This window comes from Zosterops lateralis (assembly GCF_965231275.1).
Source record: "Zosterops lateralis genome assembly, chromosome: 17".
In the NCBI taxonomy this organism is placed as follows: Eukaryota; Metazoa; Chordata; class Aves; order Passeriformes; family Zosteropidae; genus Zosterops; species Zosterops lateralis.
Genome location: NC_139777.1, coordinates 8,923,848 through 8,947,675, shown reverse-complemented (window position 1 = coordinate 8,947,675; position 23,828 = coordinate 8,923,848). Strand labels below are relative to the sequence as shown.

The following is a 23,828-nucleotide window of genomic DNA, read 5'->3' as shown; positions in this document are numbered from 1 at the left end:
CATGTGGGATCTTTTCCCTGTGCCAGGCCTGGGGCGATGGGGACCAGTGAACCCTGGTCAGGGTGGCTCAGCATCATCAATGAGGCGAGGAGTAGTACATGCCCCAATGTCCCTCCAGGCTGGGTGAGCATTCGAATTGCAGGTAGAGGGGCCAGCAGCAGCTGGACTGCCAGCGTTCCTCAAGCACTGTGGTGTGCAGTACGCCACTAGCAGAAGGACCTGAGGCAGAGGCATTGCCCTACATAAACCTTTATTATCTGGCTGGTGCTGGTACACGTGTCAGCATGGGTGTAGAGATGCGATAGAGGGGCGAGCGGCACTGAGCACGCGGGTGCCCTGAGCTGGAGAGTGGGGGCAGTTGTCCCAGCTTGCTCTGTTTGCCTTGCACTCCCCTGGGACCCTTCGCTGCTGCCCCCTCCCCAGCCCACAGGTGCCCCCAGTGTGGAAGTGCCCCAAGTGCACGTGGAGGTGGGAAGCAGGGTATTGGCACGTTGTGGAGCTGTCCCCAGGGAGGTGACATCAAGCAGGGCCTGCAGTAGGCAGAGAGGCTTCCTTGCAGGGGGCCACGGGAACCACTGACAGGTGCTGCTTGCAGGATGTGCCATGACCCTGGCTGAACTGTACAGCCTTGCTCAGCCACAGACCCAGTAGGTGGCCCAAGTCTGAGGGTACAGCTGTGCCTGGGCCACCCCAGGGACACAGGGATGATACCTGCAGGGCAAATAATTCCTGGAGAACAAATAACTTAAAAGGCTGGAGCATGAGGGGCAAGCCAAGGTGGGAGCATCCCCAGCAGTGCCCACCTGACTCTGCCCACAGGGTCAGCCCACAGCAGAAGCAGCTCTGCCAAGGCAGAGGTGTGGGGGGTGCCCTGGTGGAAGAGTTCTCCTATCCCCAGTGCCACACCCATGGCCCCCCAGATCCTCCCAGGCAAGCAACTCCCTTGCCTGCAGGCAGCTCTGGGATGAGGTCGGCAGTGGGGGTGGGCAGGGCAGGGTCTAGCACTCTTTCTGCCGCATGCGCAACTCGTGGCGACGCAGGTGGTTATAGAGGGACTGCACGTAGGTGAAGACGCACTTGGCGTCAGGCTTCTTCCCCATGATCATCATGTCTTCGACCTCCACCAGCGGCACGCAGTCCACCAGCGTCCTGCAGAGATGAATCCTTCAGCATGGCCTCAAGCAGCTGCCCCATGTGGGGGCTGGGATGGGCACACCACACTGCCCAGGGCCTGCTGGTGTGGGCACTGCTGCCCTCAGACCTCGTCAGCTCCTTTCACAAATCTCCCATCCCACCCTGGTACCCACAGTCCTGCTGCTGCTAACAGGAAGAGCACATGCTGTCTTGCCCTGGGAAGTGCCTGCCCACAACTGTCTGCACCCTTTGCTCCCCTGGGTGCTCTTTGTCCCACTTCTTGGTGCTGGCAGTCATCCCCTGCTAAAGCCATGCCCACCCTGCTCTTCCAGCTGATGCTGATGGCCTTTAGAGAGAGCCCAGCCTGGCTGCAGGTGTCTGCTGTGTCCCTGCCTCAAACCATACCAAGTGGTTCAGGGAAAGCAGGGGTCTTGGGTACATGCTGCCCCTTACTCCTGCCTCAAGCCCTGACCCTGTTCTTCTGCCTTCCCCCAAGCCCTGCCAGCCTGGCTCCCTGCCTTGCCCTGGACTGGAGCCTGGGGGCCACCTGCTCCAGGCACAGCACACCCTACTGCTGGAGTGGGCACTGCCCTGCCTCAGCTCACTCAACCTGGCCTATCTCTTCCTCTCCCTGTCCCACCACAATGCAAGAGTCCATGCAGGACCCGCCTCCAGCAGCCATCACTCTTGTGGCACCCTGGCAGATCATCAGTGGTTGTGTCCCCATCCCCATAGTAGACTTGGAGCTCTGCTGCTGCCCTTTTGGTGGGGTGGCCCACTCTGCTTTGCCACCCATCCAGTTCTCTGGGCCGTGTCTCTCCTCAAGTTGGGGCTCCCTGGGTGCTTGAAGGGACTGACAACACAATTAGGAGTTATGATAAAAACCAGGAAGAGCATGAAAAGGATCTGGCCACCTCTTGTCCTCTCTACTGGGAGAGAAGGAGTGGGGGGCACAGAAGCAACTCTGCCACTGCTGCCAACCCTGCTGGCCCTGCCCAGGTCCCACACCCCTATCAGGCACTTTTCCCCCTTCAGGCTGCTGCTGGAGCAAGGGCTGCATTGGCACTGGGGGTGGTTCTGACACAAACTGGCAGCACCTGCTGCTGCCATGACCAGATCTGCTGATTTGGCCTGGGCCACTCAAGGTTCTGGGTGCACAAAGAGGGTCTGAACTCTATGTTTGCCACCAGGACCACACCTTCAACCCAAGTTCTGTAGCTCCCCTCTCCCCTCCTGCAGTAGCCCTGCTGCACATGTTGGCCCTCTAGAACAGCCCCATCTCAAGGAGCAACTCCTGCCACTGCCAGCCCCTGGGAGAGCACTAGGGCCCAGGAGAGTCCCCCACCCTGGGTCCCATGGGCCCAACCATCCCATCAGTGGGCTCCAAGCCCACAGCCTGGCTGGCACCAGCCCCACCTCATGATTTGGCCACTGTGGGGATGGGGGGTATGAGGCTTGGGGCCTTGGGAAAGCCCTTTGCCACTGCCAGCCTGGCTTGGGGGGGTAATGGTGGAGCAATGGCAGCGCACAGAGCAGCTCTGCCCTTATAAAGCCATTGTTTGGGCCCTGGTGTGCCAGCACTGTGCAGAGCCAGGGGAGCCGCAGCTCTAGCACCAGCCAGGATGCCCTGAGACAGGCACAAACACTGCAGGACAAGGCAGGACCTGAAACTTGAGTCACATTTTCCAGGCTCCTGCTTCTGCCCATATATGAGCAGGCAGCATCTTGGAGCTGGGCATGCACCCTGGGGCAGGGGAATGAGGCAGCAAGTGGAAGCAGTGATGCTGCAGCATCCTTGGGGGCCACCCACACTCAGGCCAGCACCACTCACAACACCTTGAGTGGCATCCCCAGCACCAGATCCCTGGGTCAGGCTCAGCCATGGGGGCAGTGCTCTGTTCTAACTACTGCCTTCCCCACAGCTAGAGAACAAGCAGCACTCCAAGGTGACAGTGCCCCCTGCCCAAATCCCCATAGGCACTGAGCCCAGCCAGCTGTCTCTGCCCAGCTCCTGCTGGGCCTTGTCTAGCCCCTCACCCACCAGCATCCCCCAGCCTCATCCACAGCTGAGGCAGTCAGTTCCCTGCTGAGCCCTGGTGGTGGTGAGGGCACGGGCAGGTACTTGGAGGGGAAGGTTCTCACCATGGGTCCTGGGGGGCTGACAATGGGCTACGACTTTTTGGTTTTTACCAGCCCCTTCTGGACCAGGCAGCGATAGAATTCCTGAATGTATGTGTACACACACTTCCAATCTGGCTCGCGCATCCGGACCATGTCCTCCACGTCCAGCAACTGCGGACAGTCCGCGTGCTTCCTGGGTGCAGGGAGAGAGAGGGGCAAGCCAGTGACCGCAGCCCAGTCAGGGAGGGGAGGAAGAGAAAACAAGACACAGATCAGTGCAGTTCCCATCCCACTGGCAGCTGCTCCGCTCTGGCATGCTCTGGGGATGCACGATGCAGGGGCAGGAGGGCTTGGGGCACCCCATGCCAAGGCCATTCAGTGATATTGGGGGGGCATAAGCAAAGGGGAGAGGGGCAGGTGAGTGGCGTGGAGAGGCGTGAAGTCCAGAGGAAAAGACAGATGGAAGAGGAGGGGGAGTAGGAGGATGAGTGAGGTGTTCTGGTGCGCCAGGTGCTCAGGGAGCGGGTTCCAGAGTGGAGCGGCGCTCTATATAGCTCCTATATAGACCCGCTGGGAGGATGGGGTGGGGGTGGGGGCAAGCCCAGCCCTCCTGCCCAGCTCCACTTGGAACCACGCAGCACAGCCCTGGTGCAGGAAGCTTGGGAAAGGACGCTCACAAGAGCTGGAGGAGGAGGAAGGACGAGAGGCCACCTGGCTTACAGGCCGGAGAGATCGATGGCTCTCTCAAGTCCGCGCATCAGTTTCCCAATTAAGGCAAAAAATCCATTAACAGGAGCGCCAAGAGCCAGGCCCATAGCCCCTTTCTCGCTCCACCAAATAGCACCACGGCACCCTGGGAGCTTGCAGGAGTCCCCATCTCACCCCACCACCTTGGACATCAGCAGGATGGGACCCTCACCCCCAGCCCTGCCTACCCTGGCAGGGGGCTGGAGGAGAGGAATGGGTGGGTGGGAGATAGACAGAAGGAAGAAGAGAGGGGCTTGCTGCCAGCTCTCCAGCTGGGCGCACTCCCATCTCTCAGCACCCAGGAAAACCAGAAGCAAAAGGGGAAGGGAAGAGACTGGAGAAGCTGCAACGGTGTTTGAGCCCCTACAACTGTGAAAGGAGGCACCTGGCATAGGCAAACCCTGCTTGCCCCACAGGCTGCAGTCCCACACCTGGTACCCCAGGATGGAATGTACTGCCTGAAGCCAGGTGGGCTCATAGGGCTGCTGCTCTGCCTTTGGGTGCTCTGCCCCCCCCAGGAACCCAGACCCCATACCCACCCTTAACACACCAGACTGGGCTGCACTGGCCTCTTGTGACTCTGGCCACAGAGCTGCTGCTTGCCCCCACAGCACCTAACCTTGTTGCATTGCATGGAGGGAGTGATGCCTACAGGCACCCACCTCCAACACCATCACCTCCACATGTCCCCCCTCATCCCAGCAGTGAGCAGGAGAGCCACCCCAAGCCACTCCAAGCCATCCCAAGTCCATACAATGGCAAGAGAGGTACTTACTCTGCAGAAGAGAAGGCCACCTCAAAGTTTTGGCGGCGGTTCTGAGGCGTCAGCTTACTGTAGTCAAATGCATCGGGAAAGAAATTGTGGACCAAGGCACAGAAGGCCATGCCATCACTCCAGCTGGATGAGAAGTTCTGGATGTCCACGTGCTGAGAGGGAAACAGAGTTACCAAGGGACAGAGTGACTAGCTTTGGGGCAGGAAGAGGACGTGGCACCCACCTCATAGCCCCGGGTCTTGGCTCTGCACCAGTCCAGCAACATCTGCTTGATACTGTTGGCATTAGGCACACCAAAGCTGGAGGAGCGCTGCACGGTGGTCTGTGATGCTGCAGGGTTTGGACTGTAGCAGGAAATGTGGGATGTTATCCATAGCTGCAGGGTGTTGTTATTTGTGCAGCACTCACTGCCCTGGCCAGCTTGGCCCAGCCCCAGCCTCACCTCCCACCCTCCTTCTGCAGCTTCTCCATCATGGCCTTGCGTGCCTGTGAGGTCGATGTCTTGGGCAGGCTCTGAGCCTTCATCAGTTCCTTCTTCTTCTCTGCCTGTCGCCGCTCCAGTGCAGCCAGGCTGCTCTGTCGAGAAGCACTCTCATCCTCGCGGTCAAAAATGCTGAGAGAGACACAGGCAATGCTAAAGGGGCTGTGGGCAACTCAGAGGAGGGCAAGCAGTGGTCTCAGCCCATGGCCAGCCCTGGAACTCTGGAGACCTCCATGCCCCTGAGACAGAAGACAGGTGGCTTAAGGTCCTCAGCTGGCAGACCTATCTATCTCTGTGCGCATGGAAGAACCCATGAGAACCTCTGAACACAATGAATATACCCCAAGGACCAGGAGACTTTGGGGTCACTTTTGCATGGGGACACTGCAAGCTGGGCAGAGGGTTTGTGCAAGCAGATGAGTGACAATTACCATGTGGGGCTGTCCCCACAGGCACCGCTGCTCACCTGCCTGTCTTTTTGGATGAGGAGCTGTAGGATGATTTGGTTTGAACAAAAGTGCTGTTGCCATCTGCAGAGAGAGAGAAAGGAGAGAGAGGCCTTGGGCAGGAGCTGAGGGCAGCTGTGCCAGGCAGGCAGCAATCTGCCTGCACCAGGGCAGCGACGGCTCAGAAGCAGCAATGCCCCAGGGTTACACCCTGAGGAAGCTGTGGGGAAAGAGCAGGAAAAAACCCTCTTACTGTCTGATCTCTTCACATAACTCGACTCCATGGTAGTAGTACGGGAGGTCTTAGTGCCATCACCTGCAGGGACAAAGCAACAAGAACTGCTGGGCTGGAAGGAGCAGCACCCACAGACTCCTGCTGCTGCCAAGCACCTTCACACCCATGCAGTGCAACAGGGAGAAGTCCCAGGTGGTAGGGCCATGGGCATGGCAGGCAGAGGGAGGACAGAGGCAAGCGCAAAGCAGCAGGGAGCTGGGGCATCCCTCAGCCCCTGCAGCCACTCAGCTTGAGCCACCCAGGGACTGGGAGAGCAGGCGTGTAAGGCCAAAGGTGCAGATGAGGCCCTGCCATCCTGACAGGGTTAGAGATTCAGAGAGAAGTCACCAGAGCAGAACCCTTAATTATCCCCTGGCAGGCTCTGGGGAAGACAGAGACTCAGCTCTGAAACACAGTCCTGCTCCCAAGCACAGTCAAGCCAGACTCAGGACAGGCAGTGAATGGCAAAGGAGCTGTGGTGGCAGACCACTGGGAAGGATTCTACAAGGCCCCCAAAGGACTGGCACACCACTCCCCGGCCCAGCCCATACTAGACTGGACGAGACGCTCAGTCTTGGTGACGGTGCTGCGTGCTGAGCCATCAGCTGACTGAGTGCTTTGCCTGGTGGTGGTCTCTGTGGCGTGGCCAGCCCTTCCTGCCACAGATTGGCTCCTAGCCTCCTGCAGCCGCTGGTCCCGCTCCTTCTCCTGCTGGTCTGCAAACATGAGTGGGAGATGGCATTAGTAGGGAGGTGGAGTGGAGGGCATGGTTCCTGCCATACCAGGGGTCCTGCAGCTGCTGCTGGGCCACAACTGGTTTGTGGGAAGGATGATGTCCTTGGCCTCACAAAGCCAGGGAGGGCAACAGAGGACCCAGCACACACCCTTACTGCTTCCCCACGGCTGAACAGCCCCACTTCAGCACCCTACACTGCCACCACCCTGACCCCAGCAGGGGTCAGAATCCCAGAGTACCTCGCTTGCGCTGGCGTAGCTCCCGCATGGCATTTCGAATCAGCCGTCGCTCCTCAAAGTCTGTGGTCCGATCCAGCTGCAGGAGGGGAAAGTCATCATTAGTCTTCTGCCATCAGCTTGAGGTCCCTTTACCTTCTTGCAGCAGCTCAAGCCAGAGGAAGAGGTACCATCTTATCCAGAACATCCTCATCCTCAATCTTGCTCAGCTCCTCGACATTCAACTTGCTCCTTCTCTCCACCTCCCTCACTTGCACCTTCTCCATGCCGTTGGGCAGCTCTGGTTCCCGCCTTGGTGCCTGGTGCTGATCCACCACCTCCGGCTCCATCTGCAAGAACATCACCATGCAGCTGAGCCCCAGCCAGCCTGGCCACCCCCCACCTCTTCTCAGGCTTCAGGCCTTCATCACCCTGACACCTGCCCAGTGCTACAGGCAGTGAGGACCCTGGAGAGGATGTGTTGCATGAGGCCTAAGTGCTCTCAGCCGGTGGGATGCCGCAAGCATCTGCAGAACCCAAGGCAGGCAGGGGAGTATGACAATCTGCAGCATCCCATGCCCCAGGAGGGCCCAGCAGTCCTTCTCTTCCTTCCAGTCTGAATGCCATAATATCTCCAAATCCTCCCTGCTCCTTGGTAGGAGGTGGCTGGGTCCCCCAGCAGGCAGGGGCTGCCCAGGGCTCTGGGCTGGGCAGGGGCTGTCACCCAGCAGTGTGCAAGGTGCTGGCAAGGCCAGTGCACACCATTAGCAGCACAAGGATTTCCATGGAATTAAGGGACTTAGTGTAGAGAAGAGTGTGTGCAGGAGTTCAAGAGCCTTCCCCCACATCCCTGCCAGGATCTAGGCCAGTTCAACCCCTGCCTGAGCACAGCTAGGATGCCAAGTCCCTTTCAGCACAACCCCCCAGCAATGCATAGCAGGCAGTGGGCCAGGCCCGGAATAGGGCACAGAGGCACCAAGGATGAGAGAGTGGGGCCAGAACAGCCACGCACACACCTGGCCCCATTCTGCATCCTGTGACCCAGCAACTGATCCATGGCAAAGCCATCAGAAGGAGTTGATGCTGGCCACCACCTGTCCCTGGTGCTGTGGTGGGGGCAACACAGCTGCCTGCAGCCTCCCACCTGGCACACTGGGAATGCGAAATGGGTGCACAGCCCCACCACAGTGAGCCCAAGGAGTGGCAGATCCCCACGGTGTCGTGTCCCCATGCACCACTGCCATAGTCACACCTTGTGAGAGGGCTATGGACACCCCCAGGAGCCCTGGGGGCTGGTGATGACACCCTCCCTTCCCCCTGTTATGGGGCAGGGCTGCCCACACTCACGCTGCTGTTGCTTCGGGAGAGATGCAGGGCCGATTGCTGGCGCGTACTGGAGAAAGTGGGTGGATGGGCCACAGGGCCACTGTGCTCTTCAGTGCCCTCAAAGTGGGCACAAGGGTCCTGTGCTTCCAGAAAAAGGGTGCTGATGTCCTCCCCAGGGGATCCCTGCAGCTCTGGAGCCAGCAGATCAAGGCAGCGGCCCAGGCGCCCCAGCTCTGCCCACAACTCCAGGTGCTCCTGCTCCAATGTCTGCAGTGCCTGCTCCAGCGCCTGCATTCGCTGCAGAGCCTGCTCCAGTTGCCCCTCTGCCGTCCCACAGAATGCCACCAGCTCCTGCCGCAGCTCTGCCAGCTCAGCTGCCCCAGCCTGCACCAGCCCCTCCAAGCTGAGCCCTGGCATGGTGGCGGTGCAGGCTCTGCAGTGAGCCCCACTCAGCTGTTCGCTGCCCTTTATAGGGGCCCAGGCACCCCCGCAGCTGGAGGCTGGCCCGCTCCCTGCCTGTGGGCTATTCTGGTCCCAGCAGCCGGGGGTCCCGTGCAGGGGTGTTGAGCCAGGCACCACACTTGGCAGTGTATCCAGCTATGGGACCAGGTGGCTCAGCAAGTGCCCCCCCCCACCCCTGGAAGCTGCCAGGGCCAGATACCAGCCTGGGGACCAGCCCTGACCACTGTAGTGCTGGGTGAGTGAAAAGGTCAATCACTGCTGTGTTCTTTTGCCAAGGTGCCGTCCCACTCTGGGCCAGCATCACCCACAGCACAACATCTCCAGCCCCACGCTGGCATTGATACAAGGGCCTTGGTCACAGCATGGACTTTAGTCTTCATATCCCCGTGCTGCTCAATGCCTGCCCCAGGGGGAGCAGGTCCCTGCACAGGCACAGGCAGCACCCCACCAGTGAGAAGACATGTCGCTGTGGCTACTTCCCCCAGGTCCCTGGAGCTTGCTGGTTCTCTGACCAAGCTTCCTGGCAGGGCTGCCAGCACCGCTGCCTTATCCTCCTCCTCTTCCTTGCCCACCAGGAGCATACCTGGGGGCTGCGTGTCCTGCCAGGCAGCTGATGGGTCTCAGGCCCCCCACCCATCACTGGACAGACCCACTAATACCTTAATGGGAGCTGACAAGCACTTGGGCCAAGCCTGCCTAAGCGCATTAGCACAGGGAAGTCACCCCACCACAGCCAGCTGCCTACAGGCAGGACCTGGTGGCAGGTGTGGGCAGCACCTGTGGGTACTGCCAGCCTCATGCTGGCAAGGGCTGGGCTGAGGATGTGGTGAAGCCAGTGGTAGTACCACAGCCACCAGTATGCCCCAGGCTATGGGTGGTACCACAGCCACCAGTATGCCCCAGGCTATGGGTGGTACCACAGCCACTCACAGTGACACAGGCCACCCACCGTGCTGTTCCTGCAGAGGCAGCCAGGAGTGCACAGGGCCATAACTGAGACAGAGCCATGTTTGACATCCTGGCTCCTGCCAAGGCAGCACACAGGCGCCTCGCATTACCCTAGATGGGCAGGAGCAGATTGAAGCCCTTGAAGGGCTGTCTCCTGTATGCACCCAGTCCCAGGGTGGCCACAGCCTGCTCTCCCTGCAAGACACTGCAGAGGGGTTGTTTTTTTGGATTTTTTTTCGCCAGTTGCACCCAAGAATCCCTCCTAGGTGGACTGGGGCTTTGGGCACTCTCCACTCAGGATGGCATAGCAGAAACAGGCAAGATCCCAACCCACACCTCCAGGGCCGATTGCTGGTGCATAGTGGAGAAAGTGGGTAGATGGACCACAGGGCCACTGCTCTTCAGTGCCCTCAAAGTGGGCACAAGGGTGAGCCCCAAAGCTGAAGACCTTTGAGGAGTATCCTCCTCCAAGGCAGGCTCCCCAGAAATGGCCAAAGTCCATCCCCAGGAGAAAAAATAGACGGCTGGTTGCCAGTGGGTTTTTCCCTGAGCTGCTGCCACCCTTAAAGGTGTTTAAAACAGAGGGACACCCACAAAAGACTCCTTTGTCCCCCATGTCTCTTCCCATGCTATCCACCTCCCCAAGTGTCTGAGTACATGGTGGCACAGTCCAGAGTGCAGGGGGCTCATGTGGGGCTGTGCAACCACACACCAAGTCCAGGGTCTCTTGATGAAAAAAACCCTACCAAAACAAAAGCATCAACCAAAAACAGACAGAGCATGCTGCCTACACTAACTCCTTGGTCCCTGGTCCCCACCCCAAGCCCTGGAGCTGCCAGGCAACAACTAGGTGGGGCACAACCCCACAAGACCCCCTGGGTACTCACCTTGGTGACATTGCTGCTGACACTGCTGATGTTGCAGATGCTGCTGACACTGCTGGGGATGGTGGTGATGCGGATGGGGGTGTTCCGCAGACCCAGTGTCACCTCTGCAAGGGGAGCAACAGGCATGTGGGGGCTGATCCAACCCGCAGGCTCAGCCCCACAGCTGGGGAGTGACTCTGGCTGGACTATCTGCCTGCCCCACACACCCTGCCCTGCCCCAGCAGTGAGCACTGAGCTCTGGTATAAGGAAAGGGCTTTGGGGGCAAGCAAGAGATGGGGAAGTTGAGACTCCTCACTGCCCTGATTCATCATCCTCCCCCAGGGAGGGCACTTTCTGCAGTGCTTCAGCTGGAGCCAAGACCCCCTGGTGAGAAGGTTGGCCACAGGAGCATCCTGAGCCAGCCATATCTGCAGGCAAGCAGGGTTGGGGCAGGGCTGGAACAGACACAGTGCAGCAGTGGGATGGGACAGACCAGGATGGCGTGGGCTCCCTTGAACTAGCAGGTCAGTGGGGGAGGATGGGGCAGGGCTACAGGGGCAGGGCAGGGATTGGGGAATGACCACAAATATAAACACGGTAAGACAGTGGGGCTGGGGTCAGGCTGCAGGGCCAGAGGGTCTCCTGAACTGAAATGCCCCAAGCAGGCTGAGATGAGGGGTAACAGGCACGCTTTGTTCTCCTGGCAGCACCTGAGCTCAGCCTCTGGGTTGCCAGCACTCAAATGCCACTGCTGCCAATCAGCACCCACCTGGCCTGGCTCGGACTGCTCACCTCCACCTGCCCATTTATGCCCAGCTTTTGTCAGTGCCCAACTGCCCACTGGCACCCACCTGCTCCACTGCCCAGCCGTGCACATTGTCATATTAGTGTAGTGCTTACAGCCTGGCAGATGTCCATTCCCCTGTGGTGCCCACCTTCCCGAGAGATCCCACCTTTTCCAGTCCCACCTCCCTGCACGACACCCACACCCATCGCCCCTACAGTGTCAAGCCTCATGACAGATGCCATCTGCCCGCTGGACCCGTCCTGCACACCCCCGTACCCCATCGGTGCCCACCTGCCCGCTGGCCGCCGGGGGTGGCCGTGATGCGGGGCGCCAGGGGCTGGACGCGCCCATCCTTGATCTCGATGGTGAAGAAGGTCTTCATGGCGTCGAGGCGGGAGCCGGCGGGGCGAGGGGCCGCCAGGGGCTGCTCTGCGCCGCCGCCGCCGTTGCCCCGCGCGTTTTGAGCGGGCGCCGGCGGGGCCGTGCGGGGGCCCCGCTGCCATTGGGCGGCCCCGGCCCCGGCCCCGGCCCGCCCCCCCGCGCCGCCCGCCCCCGCGGGCCCGAACCGCTGTGCGCGCTCCCGCACCGAGCCGGCGGCGGGGGAAGGCGGGGGTCCGGCGGGGCGCGGCGCTGCGGGGAGGGGCGCGGGGTCACCGGGCTGCGGCCGCCCACGCGTGTCCCCGCCGGGGCTCGGCCCCGCTCCGTGCACGCCGCGCCCCGCGGTGCCCCCTGCGATACGCGTCGCCCCCCATCCTGGGGTGCCCCCTGCGATGCATGCAGCCCCCCCTAGGTTACCCACATGACGCACAATGCCCCCGGAGTGCCTGACTATGCGTGCAATCCCCCACGGTGCTCACGGGATGTATTGGTGCCTCCCAGAGATCCCATCACACAGCCAGCATTTCTCAGGGCGGCTGCAGCCCCTCAAAGCCTCTGCTCCCTCCCCCCACTGCTGCCGGATGCTTGTGCACATCGATGGGAGGGAGGGGGGGAAGGATTCTGGGCAGGAAACAAAAGAGCAGGTGGGCAGCCGGCAGCATCCTGCGGCATCCTGGCACTGCGGAGCTCCGCACCCGCCCGGGCTCCACCGGGGACATCCTGCCACTGGGAAGCAGCGAATGGAGGCAGCCACCACTAGGATCTTACCTGTTGGGCCAGCCAGGCTAAGGGAGGAGGATGCCAGCTCCCACCGGTGAGTATTCAGGCGAGCCGGGGCCCCCATTACCTCCTGGGTGGGCACTGATGCTTGGGAAGAGACAGGCCAGGGAAGGAATGACACAAAGGGAGCAGAGGGTGAGCATGGCACAGGTGCTGTTGGCATCCCCCCACCCCAGCACAGCATCCTCCCCCATCACTCCACACTTCTCAGAGCTTAGTGCCAAAATTCATCAGCACGTGTAGGCTGCCCTACACCCCAAAACCACACTGCAAAACCACACTGCAGAGGAGGGGAGGCTCTGTTGCCCAGCAGTGCAGTGGGGGTCCCTGGGGTCTGTGTTGAAAGGCTGGGATCACTCCACTCCCCAGCACAGCATTGCCTCTGGAGAGATGTTGAGGGAGGCAGGTGGCTCAGCCTTCAAGGGTGCAGGCAGGGCTCTGGAGTCACTGATGCCCATGGAGGGAGGGGGGCTCAGTTCCCCAGAACCCAGGTTTGAGCCCCCTGTGAGGCAAGGAGGGGGAGGGGGGGGGAGCGTGTCGGATCCTGAACACTTCCCTCTACCCCAGGTCTGTGCCATGCTGCAACCCACAACCCCTAGCATCTTCCCGGGGCTTTTTCCTTCCCAGGAGCCAGCAGACTCCAGGAACTCCTCAGAGGGACAGCAACCTTTGCCTGCCAGGGCAGCACCCCTGACCCCGGAAGGAGAGCTGCTTTTTGGTTTTTCCCTAATTTCCTCCTGGCACAGCCATGGGGATGGTTTTCCCAGCAGTAGGAAGAGGGCAATTGCTGTCCACTGGAATCCCTCAGGGGTGTGGGGAGGCCCTGCAGGGTGCTGGGCCCAGGGTGGGGGTGGTCAAAACCAGCCGTGCACAGCTCCCAGCCTTATTGGGACAAAGAATGCAAAAGGCCAGGGTTTACTACTGGCACCGATTCCCTTTCATGGCCCTGCAGTAACCCGGCCAGAGTGGGAGCCCCAGTAAACAGCCCGCCTGGCACCCAGTTCCCTGGCTGGGGCGGGCATTGCCACCACTTGGCTAGGCAGCAATCGGACCCCAGCCAAGGGTGACCTTTGGCCTGGCCGTGTCCTGCACTCACATTCCTGGCCCAGCACACACGGGCTGGGGTCATGTCCCTAGGGCTGCCTGCGATGTACATGCTGCAGGACAGGGGAGTGGGTGGGCCCTGGGGTGGTGCTGCCCAGCTGGCAGGGGGCCACAGCTCTCATGTCACCCTCCTCAGGGCTACACTTACCCACTGATGGCCTCTCGTGCCTCCCACCTGGCCCCAGCACCTGGCAGTGCACCCCAACATGAAGCTGTGGGAGTAGAAGGGCAGAGCACTCAGCTAGGGGTTACATGCAGTCCCCCCATCAAGTTGCCTTCACCCACAGACTGCCAGCCCTGGGCAAGGAAGGGAGTGGCAGCTGCCACCAGTTTTGTACCTGGCTGCCAGTACTGGGCTGGCCTGGGATGAGTTGCTCTCCTTTAGGGCTTTGCGCCACACTGGGCTCTGGGGCGCTGGCAGGGCTGCCCAGGTTCCCTTCCTTCCAGGCTGCCTGGGGCTGCCCCTGGGGGTGGCCCTGCTGCAGGTCCTCACCACCATCCTCAGGCTCTGGACTGGGCTCTGGGGCTGGCTGCAGCTCCAGAAGCACGAGGGTCCCCGAAACCACAGCTGTGCGTGAGAAGAGGTTCTGCTTGGGAAGCCTGCAGCTGCCTGCAATGCATCCCTACTCTGGCAGCCCCGCCAGGAACCAGGCTGCCCCACCCACCATTGTGAGACGGTATGTCCTCAATTGTCCTGCAACTGGCCAGGCACAGCTCTGGTCTCAAGCACACACCTAGACTGGACTTGCCATGGATATTTGTGGGGACTCACCCTGAGCACTGGATTTCTGGGGGTCTCCTCCCTGCTGGCTGCACAGCTTCTGCATCCCATCTGGGACATGCTCCTGCTCCACCACATCCTCTTGCTTGCAGGCCTGCGGAGAACAGAACCAGCCCCGCTCCAGTCTCTGACTGGTCCACCATGGCCCTTTCCAGCCAGGGATGCACAGGCTGTGGTCTCTTCCCGTGCTATCCAGGTCCCTGCCTGTATGCTGCTGGGAATTGACAATCCAGTCTCTGTACAGGGGTCACAGCAAGAGGCTGCAGGAGGACAAGTGTCCCCACACCCTGCTGCATCCTGTGGGCAAGGGAGGGAGACTGTCTAGTGAAGGGGGACCCCAAACCTTCCCCATGCCCACAGCCCAGGCACTTCAGGGCTCCGTGACGCAGGGAATACCCAGTTTTATGTTACTCTGTCCCTGTCTGTAGCACCTGCAGCTCTGCTTGGCAAATGATGAAATATTCTGGACATAGGACCACACACAGGTGACAGCTGTGTCTCTGACATAAGTCTGAGCAGGGCTAGGGTGTCCTGGTGTCAGCTAGGGAACAAGGTGCCAGTCCTGGCTGTGCCAGTGCCTCTAGCAACACCATGACTCTAGGGCAGGGGGAGACAAAGAGGTGCCCTGAGAGGGGACAGGGAAATCAAGCCCCAAACCCAAGAATGGAAACGCCCTTGTGTTTGTAGTCATCAGCCAGACCGAGCAGAACAGCCCTTTCAGCTGCTCAGTGATGTCCCAGCCCATCCAGGGGGGGGCAGTGTGCCAGCACATCCGGATGGGGAGGCAGACAATGATGAAAAGTGGCACAAGGCCACATCCCTTTGGCAGTCTCCTGCTACAACCCTGGGGCAGGTGGAGGAAGAAGCAGGGCTGGACAGAGGCAGATGAGGGAACCCACAGCTTCTCACCTGGCTGTGGGCACACCCATTGCTTCTCCCCTTCCCACCCTTACCTGCAAGGGGCAACCCCACAGGGTTGGGTGCAGAGATCTCCTACCACCACAGTCTCTGCAGGGTCACCCCTGCTGCACTGGGGTCACATCCCTGTACTCATTACTTCCAGCTCTGCACATCAGCTTATCCTCCCATCCACAAAGCCCTCAGCTTCACTCCAGAATAGGCCCTGGCCCCTCAAAGGCTGGCAGGAACAGCCATCACAAGAAGAGGGACAGGGAATCAAGGTTTCTACCCATGCAAGGGAATGGCTGCAGGAGAGATGAATGGCTGTTGCCTCCAAAGAGCCGCATCCCCAAGAACTGGAGCAGAGATGGGTGTACTACATGCATCAAGGGGCTCCCAGATCCCCACCAGGTTGCATCCTTGGGAGAAGCCCAAGGGGCACTCTGGCCTGAGGCCCCAGCCCCAGCTCACCACTTCTGGGGCCATGCTGACACAGCCCAGCCATGTTTCCCCTGTCCCCAAAGACCCCAGCCCCACCTGCTTCAGGCCGGAAAGCACAGATTGCCCAGGGCTCTGTGCACCAGACAGGCTGGCACAGGAACCCCAGGAAAGGGTGAAATCTTGAACAGTCCCACCCCTTGCAGTGCTCTACATACTCACCACTGAGCCTTTGGGCTCCTGGGCAGGGTGCTGCTCCACAGCGTCTTGGTACCCACTCTCCTCTGGCCCAGCCAGTGCCGGCTCTGTGTCGTCCTGCTGGCTGCTCTCCCCACTCTTGTCTTTGCCTGGAGGCTTGGTGCTGCCCTCATCACAGCTCTCTTCACTTCCAGTAAGGGCTGGTGTTTCAGCATTGTCCCTTTGGACAATTTTTGTTTCCCCAGGCACAGTGAGGGGCTTGCTGCCATCCCTCCGGCTGCTCTGCACATTTCCAGCCAGGGTCGCAGCTGGATGGGAGCAAAGATGGTGTTCAGGAAGGAGCTGCCCACATCCCAGACTCTCCAGGACATCCACCCCAGAACACGGGACTTGTGCCTCACCTTCAATCTCCTCAGCCCGCAGCTTACGGATGGCAGCTCGGATCAGCTTGCGCTCCTCATACTCACCTGCTGCCCGCAGCTGCAAGAGGGAAGGACCCAGGAAAGAAGTGGGTCAGCCCCAGCACAAGTTCCATCCCAGCAAACAGCCCACCCTGGCACAAAGTTGCTCACCAGTTTTGTCAGTTCCTCCACGCTGGTTATGGCTTCGAGCTGCTCAGACAAGGCAGCCAGGGCTGCCTGCTGCTCCTCTTCCAGGCGCTGGGACCTAAGCAGCGTGAGAGGGGTGGCTATCTGGGAGCTGTCATGGGCACTTGCAAACAAAGTCCCCTTGTGGGCAGCTGGCAGATCCAGGCAACAGGTCCCACCATGCACCAAGCATGCCAGGTTGCTCCCACCCTCACGTTCACTCAAATCTGTCCCAGATACAGTGGGGCCAGGTACCACAGCCCCCATCTCCCAGGGGCAGAGGCAGGGAATGATCCCAGCTCCCAAGAGGACTCACTGTGGCCAATTCTCCTTGTTGTCCTGTCGGTGGCTGCTGCGTTCTGGGCGGAAGCGCTTGGATGCCAATGTCTCCTCATCCCGCTCCAACTCCTGCCGCTGCAGCTCCCGGATAGCCGAGCGGATGCGGCGCCGCTCGGCCAGGTCCAGTGTGGCCTCCAGCTGGGTGCACAGGACAGGGCTCAACACTGGCTCTGGCCACTGAGCCTTTGTCTCAGCGCTGGTGCCGCCCTCTGCCACACTACCATGAGTTGCCCACGCTCTGGACAAAGGCGCTCTCTGTGTGTGACACCCGCATGCCCAGTGCACGCTGCCCGGCACTGCCAGGCCCTGCAGGAAGTGGGCAGGGTGTCCCCCAAGGCAGGATGCTGGGACCAGCCATGGTGAGGAAGGGCTGCCATGGTGGCACTGAGACCTCCTGGCGTGTAAAGATCAAAGAGACTAGCATGTGAAATGAACACCCACCAGTGGTCCTGCTGCCTGCAAGGGTTGGTGCCCTGCGGCTCTGCCCCTCCCAGTGCCACCAGCTCTGGAATGAGTCCTCCTACCCACGCCAGCCCCTCTTGAGCAAATGGACAGGAGAGCCCCTTGTCTTTCCATCCCATGTTCTCCAGGAGGTCCTGGTTGAAAGGGCCCCAGCATCCTACCAAGAGGTCATCTTGTCCACCCTGCAGCCCTCCCCACCCTCATCCACTGCTAGCAGATGGCAGACAGCTCTTGGAACCAAATCCATGAGTGGGATCTGTCCTAAATCCAAGTCCAACCCTTTATGTGTGGGAAGCACAGCCACAAATCTGCCACAAGTGTCCCCATAAACATCTCAGAGGTGCTCCAGGTGCTCCTCAGCCCACCGAAGGCCAGCATCTGGCACGGGCACCCAGAGCTTCTCCCCATCTTCCAGAGCAGGTCACAGCCCAACCCCACTGCCAGCTCCAGTTTTTGGAGGGCCATGAACACACTTCCTGATGTTCAAGGGGCAGAAGGCAGCCAGATCTGCAGTGAAAGGCCAGCCAGAGCAGGCATGGCCCCACTATCCTCACACTGTCCTGCTGTAGGACATCAAGATTGCCCTGACACTCGGAACCCAGGAGATGATTTCCCATGGAGCTCACTAAAAATAAACCCCGTGACCAACAGCAGCTGCTGTCAGCATCAAGCCACATCCTGCTGGGAAAAGCCATGGCTGTGCCAAAGGACAAGAGCATCAGTCCCTTCCCTTCCTGTCCCATGGGCCACTGACAGGCCACCCATCCAGGCTCTTTGGGTTCTGCTGCAGCAGGGATCCAGGGTTAGTCCCTTGACTGGACCTGAACTGAGCCTGGTGGCCCCACACCACCACCTGTATGCAGACTTCTCTGCAGATACCCTGAAAAGCTATTGCCCTTTGCCCTCTCTGCTTGGAGTTTGGAGATATGGGAGGGTGTTCCCATCTTAGTGAAGCCGGCAAGCACAGAGCAGGCACAGAGATGCCATGTGCCACCCCAGCAACAGCCAAAACTGTGGTCATCCAACCCTTGGCAGCTGCAAAGCCCAACTAGGAGCATTATCCTTCCCCAGCTGGGAAGATCCTGGTGGTCAGGACTACCAACCCCTAGGGCGGACCAACTCTAAAAATGGAGGAGCTGCCTGGAGCCAGGGTGCTCTCTCCCTTCCACCCCAGCAGTCCCCACTATACCAGCAGGCAGTATCATCCCTTTCAGCATCCTGGCTAGAGCTGAGGCCTGCAGCCCATTCTGGGCTTTTATCCAGAGCAGGCACCTCTGCCACCACAAGGCCAGGGAAGTGGCTGAGAAGAGAAGGAGCCACAGCACTGCCAGAACAGTGGGGAGTGTTGGAGAGAAAACCAGCCCGTCCATCCACATGGGCCTCTCATTTCCCGTCTGCTCTGGATGGCTGCCAGCATCCCAAAGATGCCACTACAGTGGTGACAACTACTACCAGGACAAAGGCATGGTCCAGCAGCAATGGTGGCCTAGCTCCCTGCAAACAGGGCAGCATCGATGGGCTGGGAAGTGGTGCAATTTGGTTCAACTCAAAATGAGGGGCTGGAGGCAGAGCTTTGTGGTAAGGACAGCTCTCCCTGCAGCCATCCAAAGGCTTTGAGGACAGGAAAACAGTCCTTAACTGCATATTACATGGCCAAGGCCTTCCCTAAATAAGTTGCTGGCAGTGAGTGGCTTGGTCCCAGCACTTGGGTCAGGGCGGTGGGGAAGGTGGAGGGAGGGAGGAGAAGGGGCGTGCACACAGCAATTGCTGAAGTTGTGAGTGCCAGGAAAGGGGGACACAGTGGGACACCAGACCTGCGGACCGTGGTGCAGGAAATCTGCTGGCACCAGTGTGTGGCACCCACCTGCCAGCTCTGGGGTCTGCCCTACCCAGGAGGCTCCAGCTGGGACCTGACCTGCACCGAGGTCCTGGAAGGCTTCTCCCCACAGGACAAACAGCAGGGCAGGAGAAAATGCTTTATTCCAAGCCCACGTCAGCAGGGAGCTTGGATGAGGCAAATGAGCAGCTTTGGAAGTTCCGTAGCCAGTGGCAGGGGAAAGCACGACAGAAACCACAACAGCTGCAAAGGGACTCGGGGCCCAACCCTGCCAGCATAGGCAGGCTCAGGGATCAGCACACGCTAGGGCCCCATGGGCCCTGCCCAGCTGCCAGCAAATTAATGGTTTCAAGCAAACACCCTCCTCGGCACACAGAGTGCCTTTGTCAAAGGGCACTGGCACAGCACCCATAGGCTGCTTCCCCACTGCTGCCCAACACAGCAGTGCTCAGAGCCTGGTGCAGTGGGCAGCTTCTCCAGGAAGGCTACTTAGCCCAGCATCCATCCGGGCTCTTTGGAGGGTTGGAGCACACAGCACTTTGGAGGCTGGTGCCTGGCCACAGGGAAACCACTTTGGGACACTGGATGAGCCTGGCACATCAAGCACCTTCTACAGCTCCAAGCTTCACTCTCACCTTTGGAAAGAGCCACGGGGATCATGGCTGCTCCCCAGGCAGAGAAAAGCAGGAAGGACACTGGATGACAGGGACATGGCAGGGACGCAGTGCTTCTCAGGGCCATCAAAGATTTGCCAAAGGCTACTGTGTATAAGAAGAAGAGGCTCCCATGGCAGTGACTTTCCTATCTCAAGCTTGCCCTGCCTCTGTCTCCAAAGGTATTTACATCCTCCTTAATTCACCAGACTAAGAGTTAGAGGGGCTGGAAGAGGGAACCATTCCCCAGCTCAAGGCCAGCAGGCCTTAGCCTGGAGCTCAGTACAGCGGTGAATGCTCAAACAATCTCTTCCTTCTGAACATCCACCTAAGGGCCACCCTGCAGTAGCACCCCATCCACCACAGCTCCCTCTGGCTTCTCCAGGCTCTTGGTCACCTTTAGGCTGCACCATTGATTCATCCCAACTGGCCTCCCTGTGACTGGGATACCAGTGGGCAGCTGGGGAGGGAATCATATGGATGCCTAGGCAGGAGTTGCAGGACAGAGGCTTCCTGGCAGCTCCCAGCCCAGCTAGCATAGGAGTGAGGGGGCTGCAGGGACCTCTAAGTCCCCGAGCCTCCTTCTTCCAGTTTCCCTGGGGACATAGATGCTGCTGCCAAGGTGTCACTTGGAAGAAATGAGGATAAGCAAGGCAGAGTGGAGGGCTGGGGAGAGCAGAGAAGAAGGGAGGAAGCAGTAGGAGAGGCAGTTTTCCCTTATATGGACTAACCCTCTTCCAGCAGAGTGGAGCCAAAAACCTAACCAAAAGAAAAATAATTCCTTCCCTGACTCACGTCAGCTCAGATGAGGCTTTCCCTAGCCTGTGCCACACAGCATAGGGAGATGTGGGTCACAAGCACAGGCAAAGCCTCAGCATGTCAAAGAAAAAGCATCCATAGAGGCAGTGCTTGCTGCAGGATGAGATCCACCTCCCTGGGCTGGCCGGACACCAGGAACCCACCACCTCTCCTGGGGCTCCATCTCAGATCAGAGACCTCAGCTGGGCCATGGCAGAGCTGGAGTACTGGCAGGATGGGAAGACACCCTGACCACCCATCCCCAAACCTCTGGATGGGTGGTCCGTCTGTCCCGACATCACCCCACGAGAAGCAAGTGGGCTCCTCAGCTCGAACCACGGGCAGGTCTGCGTGTTGTCACTCAGATCTGGCTGAGGGTGGCAGGACAGGAGACTCAGCCGGGAGCAGCCCCTGTGCTGACCCACGGCACAGCCCTCACTTCCCGCCGGCATCCCGACTCTTTCCTGTTCCAGCAGACCTGCCTTCCCGGCTGACTCAGCTTCCTGCCGTGCCCATTCCCCATCGCTGGCCCGGCTCAGCCCCCGGGGCAGCCCCCGGGGCAGCCAGCACAGCCCCAGCCCCGGGCCGGGAGCCCCCGGGGGTACCCAAAGCCGGGCAGCTCTAGGGGCTTCCCGGGACACCAGCCCTGGCTGAGTTCTGAGTCCCGTCTGGGGACACGGGGGCCCTCGTCCTGCAGAGCTCAGCGGCCGCGGCAGCTCCTGGGGCAGGGCTCCGGGACTGCTCCACGGCTGCGGCTCTCGCTCCCGGGGCAGGGCTCCGGTCCGTGCCCCACAAGCCGCCCCGCGGGACGGGATGGGATGCAAAGCCATGGAGGCAAAACCCGGGAAGGGCGCCTGGCACGGCGCCAGCCCCGGCAGCGCGGGAGCCCGCGTGGGGAAAGCGGGGAGAGGGAACTGCGCCGGCATCGGGGAGCGACTCCCCGGGACCCGCCGGTCAGAAGATGGAGCCGGCACAGGCGGTACGCCCGGGCACGGCTGCGAGCAAAGGGCCAAGCACGGCCAGAGCGGCCGAGCCAGAGCCTTGGGAATCACCGGAGCGGAGCGGAGACTCGTGCTGGAGCTCACCCGGCCCGGAGCCCGAGCGGAGCCGGCGCGGATCCCTCCAGGTGCTGCCCTTGGGACCAGCGCTGGGTCCCCGGCGCTACATCCGCCCCCAGACATGGCTCCGGATCCCCCGGCCGAGCGACAGACCCGAGGCCCGCCCGGCCCCGTTCTTGCCGCGCCCTGGACAGCAGCCCCCGGCCCAGGGGGCTCAAGGAGCCAAAGGCACCTCCGGGCACGATCCGGCCCTGGACCCGCCGCGGGCGCGCATCGCACCCCGAGCCGCGGGGCAGGCGCGGGACTCACCAGCTTCCGCAGCGCTCCCTCGTCCATCCCGAGGAGGCTCTCCTGGGACATCCTGCCCGCCGGGCCCGCGCCGCCGCGGCCGGGACTCGCTGGCGGCCGAGACAACAAAGCGCGGCCGGGCCGGCCCCGCGCTCGTTCGGCGGCGCTCCAGCCCCGCCCGCCCCGGCCCGGCCCTGCCCCGCCGCGGCGCCGTCCCACTCCCGTTCGTGTTCCCAGCAGCGCCCCCGCCCCGCCCCGCCCGCCCGCTGCCCCCAGCCCGGCGCGCTCCGGCCCCGCGGGTCCGGTATCCCGGCGCCCAGCCCTGTCCCGGTACCGGCACCGAGAGGAGCCGCCGTGCTGTGCCGTGCGGCTCCGGGCTCACTCCCGTCCCGGCCCCCGTGCCGGAGCTGGAGTAGCAGAACTTGGGCCCAGCCCGTTTGGGTTTGGGATGGCACCCCAGGGTGTGTTGCTGCCCGCAGAGTGTCCCCGAGCCCCGTGGCTTGTGAGATGCGGGCAGAGAGCCACCAGCACCTCCTACCCAGAGGCCCTCGCCACCGGGCCCCGGGGATCACACCATGGGATGCTCCTGTGTGCACTAGGGACCCGTTTGAGCTCCTATTAATCCCATTAATCCTGGGCAGGATTAACGCCCAGGACACCCTCAAAAGCCTGCAAGGGCTCCCTGGGATGTGTTGTTCCCCCCACATGGTCTCACTGCTTGCTCTAACTCAGAAGCTGCTTGTGGTGTCCTTGTCCTTACATCCTGTCCCAGGGCCCAGAAGGCAGTGCTAGGACAACCAAGCCCTGGTGTCTCGCTGTGGAGAGGTTCCCCTGGAGACCTCAAGCTCCTTACCTGCAGTTGAAGTGCAGCCCTGCTCTGCACTTAATCTTGTTGGGGCTTAATCTTGTTTCCAGGCAAAGGCCAGAAGGATACCCTGGAGAGGACTGAGTACCTGACATAACCCAGAGGTGCTGTGAGCTCTGCAAAGCAGACAGCTGCCACCTGCTTTGAGCTCCTCGGGGAGGGGGAGAGGTGCTGCTCCCTGCCTTGACTGGCAACCCAGAGACCAAGGGGCTTCTCCAGAGGAAGTCACTGAGGTTAAGTTCACTGCACTTCTGGGCAGATGGATGGGATGGAGCAGGACCACATCATCTGACATAGGGAAGGACCCACCACTGTAGGCCAGAAAGATGGGGTGTGGTAGAGGTGCCTAGAAGGTCCAGCAGTTTCCATGCTGGAAGTATTGGTTCAGATGTCTCACTTCAGGCCTGTTTGGCAGGGTGGGTCTCCAGCTGCACTGGCATCCCAGAGCCCTCTGCTCCCCTAGGTTCCTCAGCAGCTTTCCACTCTCCAGGCCTGAGCAACACTGGGCTCCACTGGAGCATGGCAGCTGCTGCCCAAGCAGCTACACTAAACCAACCCCTTCAAGCACTGTAACCTCTAACATAACATCACATTACCCTCTGTCAATCTCAGCAGCAACATAATCTTCACTTGCTGGATGATCCCTGCCATGTCTGCCACAGAACTGTCACACAGGGGTCTGGGGTCTGCCCTGCCCTGTATCTCTGCTGTTACACAGCCCCTCAGGGACCAGGCACCAGCACACTCAGGGGTCTGCATCACTTGCAGCTTTGCAGTCACATGGGAGCAGGCACTGCCACATACCCAGCTCCTGGCCTTCAGGCAGCACAGCTGGCAGCAGTTCATCTGCGCTTGGGGTATGGGGGGAACCCCACTGCCAACCTTCATCTGTTGAAGGTACATGAGGTTTGTTCCCCAGCCCCTCTGCCAGCAGCAGCACTGGGCAGGGCAATGGATACTGGTGCATGGCTGGCAGCATGGACGGTGGCCTTCCCACATGCAGCACCCAGAAGCAGAAGCATGCTGAGCTGTGTGGATAAAGT

At 60.7% G+C, this 23,828-nt stretch overlaps 1 protein-coding gene across 1 annotated transcript; it reads right to left on the bottom strand.

Annotated features, from left to right (window-relative positions):
• Nucleotides 1-241: 241 nt before the first annotated feature.
• Nucleotides 242-22,166, bottom strand: SMTN (smoothelin). The gene is made up of 21 exons (XM_083874249.1): nucleotides 21,942-22,166; nucleotides 16,802-16,962; nucleotides 16,471-16,564; nucleotides 16,300-16,378; nucleotides 15,923-16,206; nucleotides 14,354-14,456; nucleotides 13,920-14,149; nucleotides 13,730-13,793; nucleotides 12,466-12,564; nucleotides 11,611-11,949; nucleotides 10,553-10,656; nucleotides 8,277-8,393; nucleotides 7,121-7,279; nucleotides 6,954-7,029; nucleotides 6,530-6,694; nucleotides 5,958-6,020; nucleotides 5,725-5,788; nucleotides 5,220-5,390; nucleotides 5,001-5,121; nucleotides 4,778-4,929; nucleotides 242-1,149 (listed from the first exon to the last, which is right to left on the bottom strand). The coding sequence occupies exons 1-21, from the start codon at nucleotides 21,990-21,992 to the stop codon at nucleotides 999-1,001; spliced, it is 2,847 nt and encodes a 948-aa protein (XP_083730375.1). The 5' UTR covers nucleotides 21,993-22,166; the 3' UTR covers nucleotides 242-998.
• Nucleotides 22,167-23,828: the final 1,662 nt, after the last annotated feature.

Coding starts and splice junctions, on each gene's coding strand:
- SMTN (XM_083874249.1), bottom strand. CDS start 21,992: ATGTCCCAGGAGAGCCTCCTCGGGATGGACGAGGGAGCGCTGCGGAAG. Junction 16,963..21,941: donor AGGGAGCGCTGCGGAAGCTG/GTGAGTCCCGCG, acceptor CTGTGCACCCAG/CTGGAGGCCACACTGGACCT. Junction 5,789..5,957: donor TTATGTGAAGAGATCAGACA/GTAAGAGGGTTT, acceptor CTCTCTCTGCAG/ATGGCAACAGCACTTTTGTT.